General features: G+C 40.3%; 1 protein-coding gene across 3 annotated transcripts in view; it reads left to right on the top strand.

The window, feature by feature from the left end:
- Nucleotides 1-15,388, top strand: part of LOC126328777 (dehydrogenase/reductase SDR family member 12-like) — a 90,440-nt gene that overhangs the window by 49,309 nt on the left and 25,743 nt on the right. For all 3 annotated transcript variants that reach the window (XM_049996069.1, XM_049996068.1, XM_049996067.1), the window contains exon 8: nt 2,118-2,337. In XM_049996069.1, the coding sequence (XP_049852026.1) occupies nt 2,118-2,337 (220 nt within the window). The remainder of the gene's footprint in view (nt 1-2,117; nt 2,338-15,388) is intronic.

Here is a 15,388-nt window from a genome sequence, read left to right as displayed (position 1 = left end):
TTTAAAGATGGACGTGAAGCCTACGAAGGTGAGTGCATGTGAAGAACTTGTTGCTCTCATCAACGCTGTTGTCCACGTTAAAGCCCGCTGAGATGATGATAGATGTGCAACATAACACACCCTTCAATGTGTTGACAAGTGCATGGAGATGGATGGGGCACTATTTGAATGCCACTTGTAGGATGGATCAGTCATCTGTCCCATTATTATTCTATCCACCACAGCGCCTACACAGCATTTTGGTAAATGATATTCACACTTGTCTTCATAATCAGTCATGGATGCGTGTAGTGCTCAACTCCTGCCAGTTCGTAATGATTGAAAATTGCAGATCATAGGACTTTTTTGGTTTATTTTCACATGTAGAATCACCTTGCAAATTATGTGACAATCCTTCTCAATCATCCTGTCTCTTTACTGATAGTGTTGCTGGAAACATTAGCCGGTTAGATGCTAACATCTGTACTAGATGACATACGTAAGCACAACATTGTAGCCTCAGAAGCAGTTGAATGATAACTAACAACATTGGTGTGCACCCTGAAATGTTGGAACTGTATTCTAAATTCAGTTATCTTTTGTGTGTCAGGGCATATGTAGTGTTCCCTCCTGTAGTTCTAAACTCCCCTGAAACTGTAGTGACTTTTTTTAATTCGTCCACAAGTCTCATTCATATGTCCAGTTTGATGGCACTTTGCCCATGAAAAACAAACACACACACACACACACACACACACACACACACACACACACACACACACACATGTGCGCGCGTGTTAGAGAGAGAGAGAGAGAGAGAGCGCCTCTCCTCCTTTACCACAACCAAACTAGGATAAGCAGTGATCTCTGCTGGAGTGTGTTGGTGGTAAATGAAAGAGGCATGGGATGGATGTGACGGAGGAACAGCAGTGCTGTGAGGTAGGAAAAACAGTCTCAATTGCAGAACACGAAGGAAAAACAGTCACAATTGTGGAACATGAAGGTATATACAAGGGGAGCGACTGGCTCCTATCCAGGAGGCAAGGACCAAGATAGGGGTCCACTGAGAGATGTTAAGAAAATAGTACATTGGGTGGGGGATGGGGTGGGGGGGGGGGGGGGTAGGAGATGGAAGATAAACAGTGAGTGAAATAGGGTAGGGAGCAGTAAATATGATAGTATGTATATAGAAGGGTGAAAACAGGACTTGTGCCAAAGGCAAATGACAACAGGAGACAGCAGAAACATAGATAAGAAGGTTGCAGGAATCACAGTTCTCCTTTTATAGCACACGATAATCAGTACTCCTCAGCTCCAACTTTTTTCAATGATAAAATTATCAGAAAACTATAAAAATAATTTCCAATTAATTACGTCAGGCAGGTAAAGTTGTTCATGATATTAATGAACATTCTTCTTCGTCTCCTTCTTTTTCTTGTGCCTTTGTGCTGGATCAGCAGAAGATTGAAATGGTTATAAACAGTTTTGGTATGATTAATTTAAGGGGAGGCTGGATGCCCTCCTGTTGCCACACCATCACTTCCCTTGGGACAGAACATGTGCTCCTCAACTGTGTGCATGTAGTGTTATTCTAGTGAAAGTGGATGAAAGTTGTCTTAATATTTGTGAATGTGTTACTGAGATGGGACTTGGGTGCCAGCCCAGTATGCACCTAGTGGGATGCAGCGAACTGCCTAAAAACCACATCCAAGCTGGTGGACACACAGACTCTCATTGCTAAGTCACTGGGTGGGTTCAGTTGCGGGCCAGCGTACTTCTCCGCCCTGGAGGCAGCGCTTGAACATTCACAGCTGTATGGCCAGGTATTAGTAAACAGGATTGTGTACATATAATATTGGGTCGTAACTGGCCACACTGACTTTACTTGGGTTGCATGATGCACTTTGCTTTATTTTTTATGAATTAAGTTCCACATCTTACAATTTTCTATTATGCTCTTTATTACAAGGCCCTAGAATGCAAAATAAATTTGTATTAATTTTAGTGATTTCAGACATAAACTACATCTTTTAGAAGCTTATAATATTGTTGTACATAGTTTACATGTCATTGTTTTCAGTGCATTGAAGATGTGTTAGAGGCTCTTGATTCTGACAATAATCTTTATTTATGTAAAGGTTGTCATGACTGAGTACTTCGCCCGTGAAAATCCAGAAGTATTTTTTGCAACAATGCATCCAGGATGGGCTGATACACCAGCTGTTCGTTCTTCAATGCCAGATTTTTACAACAAGATGAAAGACCGTTTGCGTACTGCAGAGCAAGGTGCTGACACTGTAGTTTGGTTGGCAATTTCTGGAGCAGCCATTAAACATCCAAGTGGACTATTCTTCCAAGGTACTATGGAAAGGAGGCTATTACTCTCTTTTATTCTCTCTTTTTATTGACGTTAATGAATGTCAAATATCTTAAACTTGTAGATATACCCTAATATTTTAAAAACTTTCATATATCTAGGCCACTCTTTCTACTATTTCCAGAATCTAGTTATACATTTCAGTATTCCGTCATTTTCGAAGGCTGTAAAATACAACACAAAACTGGTATCCCAACATATGAGAATATATTATATTTCACCATAGCACTTCGTGTAGTGTTCTAGCGTACCAGTCTTCTATCTCTTCAACATTCTCAGTCACGGGACAAGTGTAAACTGCTACCAAGGGACAAATTGGAAACCAAGTGGACTAAACTGCTTGGCAGCACTGGATGCATAGTACATGCTTCATTTGTTTGTTTAGAACCACAGTTTCATTGTTACAGGTTATAAAACAATTCATGGAAATCACTTAACAAAATTTTATAAAAAGGTATTTCCTTAAAAAACAATGTGTACCACGTCTTTTTACATGGTCGAAAATAATACAGTAGAAGAGCTCGCTGTGTGATGCTAGCGTACATGAGGCCAACTGTCTGTCAAAGAATTTTTGAAAACTTGCAGCGTATAAATTATTTGTGTCAGTAAAAGATCATAAACAACATTTTATAAGAATTCACAAAGTCTAGAAATACTAGTTGTGGCATGTAGCCCTCACTCATGAAGAACCGGTGGCGCCCATGTATTGTTGTTTCCACCAGTGGGAGCAAATGCATAAGGACTATACAGAAAATTAAAACAATGCGAGAAGGTGCAGTCTTGGAACCCCATACATCAGTTCCATCAAAAGTATATGGCAACTATTCCAGTTTTCCTTATCTAATTAAAACTGCTTAACTGCCAAACATGAGTTGAACTAAAGAACAATTAAAAATACTATGATGTAAAAGCCACTACATTATTATTGCTAATGGTACATTAGCAGTTATGCTACATTATATAATTTGTTCCCTTTCAGTTACATTACATGTCACAGTTTTTTTTCTAGAGATAGAAATAGGTATAACTAACCATAAGCTGAGTCTGTACATATGACGGTTAATAAAAATTAATAAAATAAAACTAAGGTGTTTAGTATGAGGTGGGAAGGGAATAGGTATAGCATTGGCACACTTAAAATAATGTACATAAGATCTTCAATCGTTCTATGACCATAAAATTGTTTTCTGTGATTGACAAGCATTGTAAAATGTCATGAAGCATTTGAAGAGGGGAGGGGGGTGGGGGGGCATGAAGGGGTAAACAAGACTAGTCTTGACATACTGAAAAATAACACGAATGTGTTTTAACTGTAAATAAAGCAATGCGAAAGTGTTGTGGAACAGCTGTAGCAGCACTTTGTGGAAAGTTTTCAATGTATGCTATGCAGCATAAAGTGCTAAGTAACAACTTACAAATACTCTATTGGCCTATGACCAATATGAGCAAATGACGCTAAATGTGTAGTGGATAACAAAACTTTTAGTTATCTTGTGTAAAAATCAAAACACAAGAGGGAGTCGCACAAAAGTGCACTGCCTTGAATTTAAATACAGAATGGTAGAGCATTTATCGCAAAACGAATACTGTGTAGCAGAGAACTGTAGTGTGTCGCCATCTACCAAGGCCTAGGATGGCAGCAGAACTATAAGTGCTCTTAAATAGACTGAAAAACCAGTCCAGGTAACAATATGTAATGTAGGAAACCTAGAACTATCAGTAAAAGATTGAAAGAAACGCCTCCCACAGGTGAGAGCACTAAAATCCTAATAGTGAACAGCTGAAGTGTTTGCAACTAAGTGCCAGAGTTTGAAGAACTCATGAAAAGTGGTGAAGCTCACATAATACCAGGTACAGAAAGCTGGTTGAAACCTGAAATTGATAGCAGTGAGATTTTTGGGAAAAATTTAAGTGAATATGGAAAGGACAGGCAAATGAGAAAAGGAGATGGTGTATTTGTTGCACTAGACAAGAAACTCAGATCCACCGAAGTAAAAATTGAAGCTGCATGTGAGATTGTTTGTCTGAGACTCAGTATCAGGGGTGGGCATAAAATGATACTTCGATCCTTCCATCACTCACTGGTCTCATATTCTGATTCAACCGGAAACATTACAGAAAACTCAGTTCACTTGTACGTAAGTTCCTCAGTCATACAGTAATCATCAGTGGAGGCTTCAATCATCCAACAATTAATTGGGAAAATTACAGTTCTGTTAGTGGTGGGCATGATAAGATGTCCTGTAAAACTTTGCTAAATGCCTTCTATGAAAACTTCCTCAGACAGATAGTTAGGAACCCCTCTCATGATGAAAATTTAGTGGATATAATGGCAACAAATAGACAGGATCTCTTTGAGGATGTCCATATCGAAACTGTTATCAGTGATGATGACACGATTGAGGCGGATGATTAGCAAAATACAAAAGGCAATGAAAACAAGTAGAAAGATCCATATGTTCAGTAAACTAGATAAAGAATCAGTAGTGTCATAAATCATTGAGAAATGTGAACTTTAAACAGGACATGAGCATTGAGACGAACTCTACCTCAGTTTTAAAAGAATAGTTGATCACACACTGGATAGATACGTACACAGTAGAACAGTTGATAATGAGAGGGAATCTCCATAGTATACAGTCACTGCAAATCAACTTCTACAGAAACAGAGATTACTGCATAATAGGCGTAAACCAAGCGCAGTGATGTAGATAGAGAGATGCTGAATAAAACACATTTTGCTGTCAAAAGAGCAATGGGTGATGCCTTCAGTGACTACTGTAGTAGAATATTGTCACGTGATCTTTTGCAGAGCCTGCAGAAATTCTGGTCATATGTAAAGGCTGTCAGTGGCACGAAAGTTAGTGTCCAGCTCCTTGTGGATGAGAAAGGAACTGAAATAGAGGGTAGCAAAGCAAAAACTGGAACGCTTAAGTCAGTTTTCAGGTGTTCCTTTACAAAGGAAAATGCAAGAGAGTTGCCCCAGTTTAATCCTCGTACCACTGAAAAGATGGATGGAATAAGTATTAGTGTCAGTGGTGTTGAGTAACTCTGAAATCTTTAAAATTGAACAAAGCTCTAGGACCTGATGGAATCCCTTTCAGATTCTATACTCAATTTGTAGCTAGCTAACCCCTCTTCCAACTATAATCTATTGTAGATCCCTATAACAGAAAACTGTGCCCATTTCTTGGAAAAAGGCACAGGTCACACATGTCTACAAGGTGGTTGGTAGAAGTGATCCACAAAACTACCATCCAATATTCTTGACTTTGATTTGTTGTAGAATCTTGGAACATATTCTGGGCTCAAACATAATGAGGTATCTTGAACAGAATGACCTCCTCAGCACCAATCAGCATGGATTTAGATAACATTGAGTGTGTGGAAACCCAACTTGCACTTTTCTCACATGACATAATGCAAGCTTTGAATCAAGGGAGCCAGGTAGATGTAGTATTTCTTGATTTCCAAAAAGCATTTGACTCGGTACCATGCCTACACTTATTGTCAAAAATACAATCATATGGGGTATCAAGTGAAATTTGTGACTGGCTTGAGGACTTTTTGGTAGGGAGGATGGATCATGTTATCTTGGATGGACAGTCATAAGATGTAGAAATAATTTTGGATGTGCCTCAGAGAAGCGTATTGGGACCCTTGCTGTTCATATTATGTATTAATGACCTTGCAGAAAATATCAATAGTGAAATCAGGCTTTTTGCAGATGTTGCAGTTATTTATAATGAAGTAATATCTGAAAGAAGCTGTATAAGTATTCAGTTAGATCTTAATAAGATTTCAACGAGGTGCAGTGATTGGAAATTTGCCCTAAATGTTCAGTAATTTAAAATTTTATAGTTAATTAAATGAAAAATGTAGTATCATATGACTATACCATCATTGAGTCACTGTTGGAATTGTGCAACTCATACAAATACCTGGGTGTAACACTTTGTGGGGATATGAAATGGAATGATCACTTAGGTTCAATCATGGGTAAAGGAGGTGGTAGACTTTGATTGCACTTCCCCAGTATTCTACCAATAAACCAATCTACAAAGGAGATTGCTTACCAGATCACTCATGCGACCAGTTATAAAGTATTTGTCAAGCGTGTGGGACCCTTTCCAGATAGGACTAACGGGGATATTGTACGTATGCAGAGAAGGGCAGCACAAATGGTAACATGTTTGTTTAATTTGTGGGAGAGTGTTACAAAGAGTTTTAAAGGAACTGAACTGGGAAACTCTTTAAAAATAGACGTGAACTATCCTGACGAAGTATATTAACAAAGCTTCGAGAACTGGCTTTAAATGATTACTCTAGGGATATACCAAAACCCCCTACGCATAATTCACGTAGGGATCCTGAGGATAAGATCAGAATAACTACTGCATGCTTAGAGGCTTTCAAACAGTTATACTATCCGTGCTCCATACTTTGAGCAGGAAGAAACCCTGATAACTAGTACAATGGGATGTACCCATTGCCATGCACCTCATGGAGGTTTCTGGAGTATCGATGTTGATGTAGAAAAGCAGTATTAGATCTGAAACTTCCTGGCAGATTAAAACTGTGTGCCCGACCGAGACTCGAACTCGGGACTTTTGCCTTTCGCGGGCAAGTGCTCTACCAACTGAGCTACCAAAGCACGACTCACGACCGGTACTCACAGCTTTACTTCTGCCAGTATCCGTCTCCTACCTTCCAAACTTTACAGAAGCTCTTCTGCGAAACATGCAGAACTAGCACTCCTGAAAGAAAGGATACTGTGGAGACATGGCTTAGCCACAGCCTGGGGGATGTTTCCAGAATGAGATTTTCACTCTGATATCTTCACTCAGATATCAGCGCCCACTCCGCTGCAGAGTGAAAATCTCATTCTGGAGTATTAGACCTGTTCCAGAACAATTTTGCATTATTTTGTTTAAAGTTGTCATTTTATAAAAACTTTTGTAGTAATAAGCTTACACGAACAGTTTTAAAGAATTTTTCAATTTGTCAAAGATAGATTAATGTTGTTACCGCTTGACTGCTGCTCCCCCCACCCCTCCGACCCACCTTATAAACGCTTCATGGTATTTTGCAATGCTTATCATTTACAGAAAACAATTTTACAAACATAGAACCGCAGAAGATCGTATGTATGTTATTTTAAGTGTGCCGATTCTAATCCTATTCTTTTCCCACCTCGTACTAACCACTTTAATTTTTACTTTATTAATTTTTATCAGTTGTCATACATACTGATACAGCTTATGGTTTGTTATATAATTATACCTATTTCTGTAAGAGTTATCTTTCATCCCTAGAAAAAATTGTGACATGTAACGTTAGTGAAAGGGAACACGTTCTGCAACATAGCACAATTGCCAACGTACCATTAGCAATAATAAAGCACACTGGCTTTTACATCACTGTATTTTTATAGCTGATTTTTGGGAGTTAAGCAGTTTTAATTAGATAAGGCAAGCTGGCATGGTTGCCATATACTATAGACGGTACTGATGTATGGGGTTCCAAGATTACACCTTCTCAAATGCTTTGTTTCCTGTAAAGCACATGTACATTTGGTCCCATTGGTGGAAATGGCAAAGCATGGGCGCCACCTGTTATTCGTGAGTGAGCGCTGCATGCTTCAAGTGGTATTTCTAGATTTTATAAATTCTTACAAAATGTTATTTATGAACTTTTATTGATGCTGCTAATTTATATGCTGCAAGTTGTCAAAAATTCTTTGAGAGACTGTTGGCCTTGTCTACCCTAGCACCACTCACAAGCTCTTCCAATGTATTACTTTCAACCACCTAAAAGATGTGTTATACTTTGTTTTGTAAGGAAATACCTCTTTGTAAAACACTGTAGAGTGATTTCCATAAAATGTGTACTGATGAGATTGTTTTATAAGATGTAACAATGAAAATGTAGTTGTAAACAAACAAATCAAGCATGTACGATGTATCCAGCACTGCCCTGTTTGCAATTTATCTCATGGTAGTAGTTTTCGCTTGTCTCGTGGCTGAGAATGTTGATGAGATACAATGTATCCGGTGAACAATATTAAATGACTGAGATAAGACTGGAAAGCTAGAACACAATATTCTACTCAAAATACTACTACTCTAATCTCTGGTGAAATGTGACATATTTTCATATCTTTGGATATAAGTTTGGTGTTATATTTTATAGCCTTTGAAAATAACACAACATGAAAATGTGTAAGACGATATTGGAAATAGTAAAAGATGTGGACAGACATGTGAAAGTTACTGTAGAGTAAAGTGATGGAAGATTGACAACAAAGTATTTAATAAAATCAAAAATATTATGAAAAGGATAGTCTGCTACTCACTGTAAAGATGACACGTTGAGTCACAGACATGCACATCATCTCATCTTTGATGGATAGCAGTCTATCTTTTCCATAATATTGTGGATATTCCAATCTAGACTCTCCATTTTCTAAAACTTATTAGGAACCAAAGAATACACCCAATCGTCTGTGCATTTCTAGTGAAAAAATTCAGTGCTAAGTCTGTGGAGTAAATTTACAAGAAGCAGGATGAATCGCTACCCAAACTTAGCAGTTATAGACTGAATCAGACTGTTACGAGTCCTGTCTTTGCTCTCATGAAATTACAGAAAATATTTATAAACATTCTTTATTAATGAATATTGGCCTAAAAATTATAGCAATTTGTAAGTGCTACAAAACAGTCATCCTATAAATGGAACAACAAAAATGGGAGAGTAATTATCTTAACTTACTTACTTACTTTGCCCTAGGATCGCTCACTACTTTTATACTTTCATGTTGCAAATACATATGATTTCTTCCAACAAAATGAAGTTAAAGCTAAATACAGTGATTTTTGTTAAGTACATTTGTTTAGTACAGTCTTTAGAAATTAAAAATTAATAAATTTTTGTCTTCATTGATACTCATTTCAGTGCACTTGCCCAAAAGTACTCACAAAGATTCTAGTGTGCAAAGTGTGGCACTGTTATTGTTTCATGTAGAATCAGTAACTAGGTAGTTCAACTTGTTTGTTGGCTCTTCATAAGCCCTTGGATTATTTGTTGTTTCATGTTTTGGAAATGATGATGGTTGAAAGTCATAACGTATTTTAAAATGACTAATACATAAACCTCTAATATGATGAGATAGCCACTAAGCTGAAAACTCTTCTTACATTAAAAATTTTCCAGTTCTACTAGTGCCAGTCTTATAACTGTATTTACTTTTAGTGGAGCAATACCAATAAATATTTATTTGAAATAGCAAAGATGACAACTGTACAATTAGAAGTACTATTCATGAAATTAGATTTTTTGACTGAGCAAAGTTGCATATAACTTACATTTAAGCCATTCACAGAAGACCACTAAAATAAATTTCAGAAAGGAAACAATTCAGTTTATTCTCTTATTACTGCATTTTTATTAGTTGAACCAATTATTCCATGGTCAATTTCGATAATCTTGGAATCACTAAGCTTCATATCTGAATCTGTTAAAAATTTTTTTGATTCCACCTCTCAGTATACATATGGTCCTCTGGTCCCTATGTTCTACATGTTGTTGTTGTTGTTGTTGTTGTTGTTGTTGTTGTGGTCTTCAGTCCTGAGACTGATTTGATGCAGCTCTCCATGCTAATCTATGCTGTGCAAGTTCCTTCATCTCCCAGTACCTACTGCAACCTACACCCTTCTGAATCTGCTTAGTGTATTCATCTCTTGGTCTCCCTCTATGATTTTTACCTTCCACGCTGCCCTCCAATGCTAAATTTGTGATCCCTTGATGCCTCAGGACATGTCCTACCAACTGATCCCTTCTTCTAGTCAAGTTGTTCCACAAACTTCTCTTCTCCCCAATCCTATTCAATACCTCCTCATTAGTTATGTTATCTACCAATCTAATCTTCAGCATTCTTCTGTAGCACCACATTTCAATAGCTTCTACTCTCTTCTTGTCCAAATAATTTATCACCCACATTTTACTTCCATACATGGCTACACTCCATACAAATACTTTCAGAAATGACTTCCTGACACTTAAATCTATACTCGATGTTAACAAATTTCTCTTCCTCAGAAACTCTTTCCTTGCCATTGCCAGTCTACATTTTATATCCTCTCTACTTCGACCATCATCAGTAATTTTGCTCCCCAAATAGCAAAACTCATCTACTACTTTAAGTGTCTCATTTCCTAACATAATTCCCTCAGTGTCACTCGACTTAATTCGACTACATTCCATTATCCTCATTTTGCTTTTGTTGATGTTCATCTTATACCCTTCTTTCAAGACTGTCCATTGTGTTCAACTGCTTTTCCAAGTCCTTTGCTGTCTCTGACAGAATTACAATGTCATCGGCGAACCTCAAAGTTTTTATTTCTTCTCCATGGATTTTAATACCTACTCCGAATTTTTCTTTTGTTTCCTTCACTGCTTGCTCAATATACAGATTGAATAACATTGGGGAGAGACTACAACCCTGTCTCACTCCCTTATAGATCGTGATTTGACTCATTTGCAAGACCCTGTCAACTCCAAATGATTAATATTTGTCTCTACTGATGTAAACCACATCTGCGCTGAGAAAGACCCTCTTTCAAAAAAAAGCCATGAACACAAACCTGTACTATCATCATCTCAGTACTCTGTCTGAAGAGCTAACCAGAAAATCCATTTTTGTAAAGTAATTTGACATCTGCCACTAACTTTTCCCTGTAAAGTCATTGAAAAAGAATGTTCTGTCCTATACATTGTATAGACTATGCTCAGGTTATGAAGAGAAAGAGACATTTCTAAATCCCAGATCCTTCAGCATGTGAGTTCATTAGCGACTTTTCAAATTTATTTGTTTGTTTTACATAGCCCTGTGTGCAAGAGAATGTAAATCATATTAACTGCAAGTCAGTAATATTATGAAAGGCTACTATAAATGACACAGTCATTTTCAAAGCTGTATATTTTCCAACGTATTACATGTACAGATGAGACTGATGTGTAAATGGAACCATACTCACCAAGTACAAATTGAAGTGGTAATAAAGTTCTTTCATTATTGTATGTAACATCTTCCTGTCATGGTCATCACAGATGCATTTGTGTATTCCCTGAGCTGTTAAAGTGTTCTTGGTGGGGGGATGTGGTTGGCGTGTAAATGCGGTCTTTAATGTACCTCTGACGCAAAAAGTAACAAGGCATTGGGACAAGCAACCTAGGTGGTTGTGGCGACTCCTTCCATCGCCTCCACCTGTAGTTGCAGATGGAGGGCTGTGAAGACCAGAAACCAGCCCCCCCCCAACACGCTCGTTGCTCACTTCTGGCAGAGGGAAAGTTTAGACGACCATGCTTTCCGGACATCATGCACTCCAAATCATCACTTGAGTTGTCTCTTGTTCCACTCTGATGAGGCAACACCTCCCAGCTGCTCTCTCTACACGACACCACGTGGCTTGTCTGCCATTTTGTGCCGGGGTATGCACAAACAGCAGAATTTTTTCCCCGCATTCAGTGTCAGTGTTCTGTCGCAGGATCTTAGTGCTCTACTGCGTTTGTCTGTGCTGCCTTCTCGAGCTGCGCCCTATCGAGTTGCTTCTATTGAGTATAGGCGTACAAAGCCTGATGCCGGACTCCTTGTTTGTCCTCCTAGTATGTGCCCTTGGAATATTGTGTGCAGTGTAGTGTAATTATGCACTGAAGTGCAGTGCACATGCTGACCGTTTTGACAACCCCTTTGCACCAAGCGCGCCTTTGGACCAGGTTTCCCTATGCAGCCAGATGACACCGAACGAAGGCTAGACACTCATGGTGCACCTAGTCAAGAGACTCCAACACGAGTGAGGCCCCACCTTGATTAAGAGGTATTAACCTGTTGTATTTAAGTGTAGTTGTTAGCTTTTAGGAATAGTATTTGAGAACAAGCACGCATGGTTCTTCCTGTGCACCCTATTGTTTATTGTCATCATCCTTAATTAGCACACCGCTTAGGTATGTATACCCCTTAGGAGTAATGAATGGAGCTTAAGTTGTCCCTTCCCTAGTGACCCCCTCTAAGCCAAAGGGTCGAGTCTTATTGCCGAAACCTGCCCTCTCTAAGTAGCACAAGCCATGTGGTCATGAAATCAGTTCCCACTAGGTTGCAGGATGCATCCCGCTCGCTCTCCCTCCTGCCTTCTCCACCACTACATGCACGTGTCCCCCCCCCCCCCCCCCCCCTCCTCATGGCTGGATGGCACCTGTGAGGAGAGCCCCTGATTGGAGTGGGTGGCATCAGCTACACCATGGGAGGAACATATTACTTTGCAAAAAGAGAAGAGCCTTATACACCAAGGTATTTAGTATGCAGCAGAACAGATGCTACTCCTTTCTGGTTACAAAGCCTGTATTTTTTTGTTGAAAACTTGGAGGACAAGTTTGGGGAAGTGGCTGTGCTGTCCAAGATGAGAAATTGTTCAGTTTTGATTCAGACAGCATCCCTAGCCCAGTCCCAGACATTGCTCGTCTGTGACAGTCTGGGCGATATTGCAATTTCCGTCACCCCCCGATTAGAACCTCAACATGGTCCAGGGGATTTCTTTCCATTGCAACCTTCTCTTGCAGTCCAATGACGAGCTATGTGCCAATTTAGAACGGCAGGCTTTTCACTTCATCCAACACAGCTGTAGGGGACCAAAAGACAATAACATTGCCACCGGTGCCTTTATCTTGGCCTATGAGGGTGATACTTTACCTGAAAAGGTCAAGGTGGTGGTGTACAGATGCAACATAAAATCATATGTCCCTCCCCCTATGCACACTGCATTAAATGCTGGAAATTCTGGCATGTTTTGTCAATGCAATTCCAGCGCCACATCTACAGACACTGGACATTTGCTGGATCCGAATACTCCATGTGCACATCCATCCATCTGTGTCAGCTGTGGGGATCGCCACTCCCCCTGCTTGCCGGACTTCATGGTACTCCAAAAGGAGCAGCAAGTTACAGAGTAGAAGACCCTGGAGTGGCTGACTTATCTAGAGGATAAACAGAAGTATGAACAGCTGCACCCCATTTGCTTGACATCCTCATATGCTGCAGATATGATGGTAGTCTCTACGTCTGTGCCTCATAGTGGGCCCTCAGGGCCACCTGAATATATCTGCCCCCTTGATGGTTGGGAGCACATTCTGTTGCTCACAAGAGCACCTATTTTTGGAGTAAAAACTCTCAAAACAGTGGGGACATCGGTCCCATCATCCCAGCCGGAGACGCAACATCCTCCTCAGCTTCCCCCATGTGGAAGTGCTTTGTTGGAAACCTACCTTCCAAGGCCTCCCCCTGTGCAAAAGTGGATACTAGCCAGTGGCTGAAAGAGCTACAAGTTGCTTGTCGAAGAGCTTCATAGTCTTCCTCAGTGACTGAAGCTACCTGGGAGAGGTCCTCCCAGCAAGCCCCTGAAGAGAAGCAAGGGGGCAAGCAGATGAAGAAAAAGTCTGCTAAGAAACAGGAAACTCCAGTGGCCGCAACACCACTACTCCTCACCAGTTCTGCATCTGAGAGCGAGGTGGTGATTTTAGCGTCCTCAACTGACACCTCAGCCACAGTGGAAATAGATACAAATGCTCAATCAGTGGCAGCAGGTGATCCTGAGGTATCAACTGCCTCCTTGGTCATTTCATGTCTTCCAAGACTTCGGAAAGAATCGTCCTGCAGTTTTTCCCCTAACCTGGCTGAGTTATGACAACTTTTAAGTGTTATACCTTCCTTTTGTGTTGCTCTTCTGGAAACTTGACTTCCAGCAGTGTGGACTCCTGGCCTTCGTGGCTGTCATGGGTATTACAAAAATCGTACTGACTGTAACAGAATGTCAGGTGGAGTCTATCTGTATCCTTACCTCTGCATATACTGCACCTGTGTCCCCTTCAAACACTTTTGGAAGCTGTGGCTGTGAGGGTGAGGACAACACAGGAAATTACCATCTGCAACTTCTACCTTCCTCCAGATGATGAAGTACCACACCATGTATTGGCTACACTAATTTTCCAACTCCTTCTGGCCGATTTTAATGCCCATAATGTTTCGTGGGGTGGAACCAAGATTACTAGCCGTGGTAGAGATGTTGAGAATCTAGAAATAGTGACCACTTTCCACTCTTCTCCCCCAGCATCATTCACTTGGACACTTGCCCAGATGGGCTCTTACCGGGACTGACTGGGACACTTTCACCTTCACTACCACTGTTGAATTTCCGTTGCATGGCAACATCAATGAGGTGAACCAGGCCATCGCTACTACCATTGTTGCCGCAGCAGGATCAGCAATCCCTTGTTCCTTAGGTTGCCCCCGGCGGAAGACAGTGCTTTGGTGGTCACTGGAAATTGCTGCGGCCATTGGAGACCGTAGGTGGGCCCTCCAACGTCATAAGTAGCACCTATCCCTGGAGCACCTCATTGCGTTCAAATCACTTTATGCACAGGTCCGTCAACTCATCAAATGATGGAAGAAGGATTGTTGGGAACAATACGCCTCCACCATAGGAACACGAGCCTCTCCTTCCCAAGTTAGGACCAAGCTCAGATGCATTTACAGGTATCAAACCCCTGCAGGTATACTTCGAATTTGCACAAATGGAGCTGTATATGCCAACCCAGATGTAATCGCATAGCATCTTGTCGAATTGTGCTCACACGTCTGCATCTGAGAATTACTACTCCATATTTTGTCTCTTAAAACACTGGATGGAATGGCAACACCTATCTTTTCTCCATTCCACCCTGATCCGTATAATGTTCCCTTCAGTGAATGAGAATTTCTCAGTGCCCTCACTGATTGTCCTGAGACACAACTCTGGTCCCAGATCGCATCCATTGCCAAATGATTCATCTACATCCATACTCCCCAAGCCACCTGCCGGTGTGTGGTGGAGGGTACCTTGAGTACCTCTATCGGTTCTCCCTTCTATTACAGTCTCATATTGTTCATGGAAAGGAGGATTGTCGGTATGCCTCTGTGTGCGCTCTAATCTCTCTGATTTAATC

This window comes from Schistocerca gregaria, chromosome 2 (genome assembly GCF_023897955.1).
Source record: "Schistocerca gregaria isolate iqSchGreg1 chromosome 2, iqSchGreg1.2, whole genome shotgun sequence".
NCBI lineage: Eukaryota > Metazoa > Arthropoda > Insecta > Orthoptera > Acrididae > Schistocerca > Schistocerca gregaria.
The sequence above is the reverse complement of the archived record's forward strand: the minus strand, read 5'-3'. Positions and strand labels throughout refer to the sequence as shown.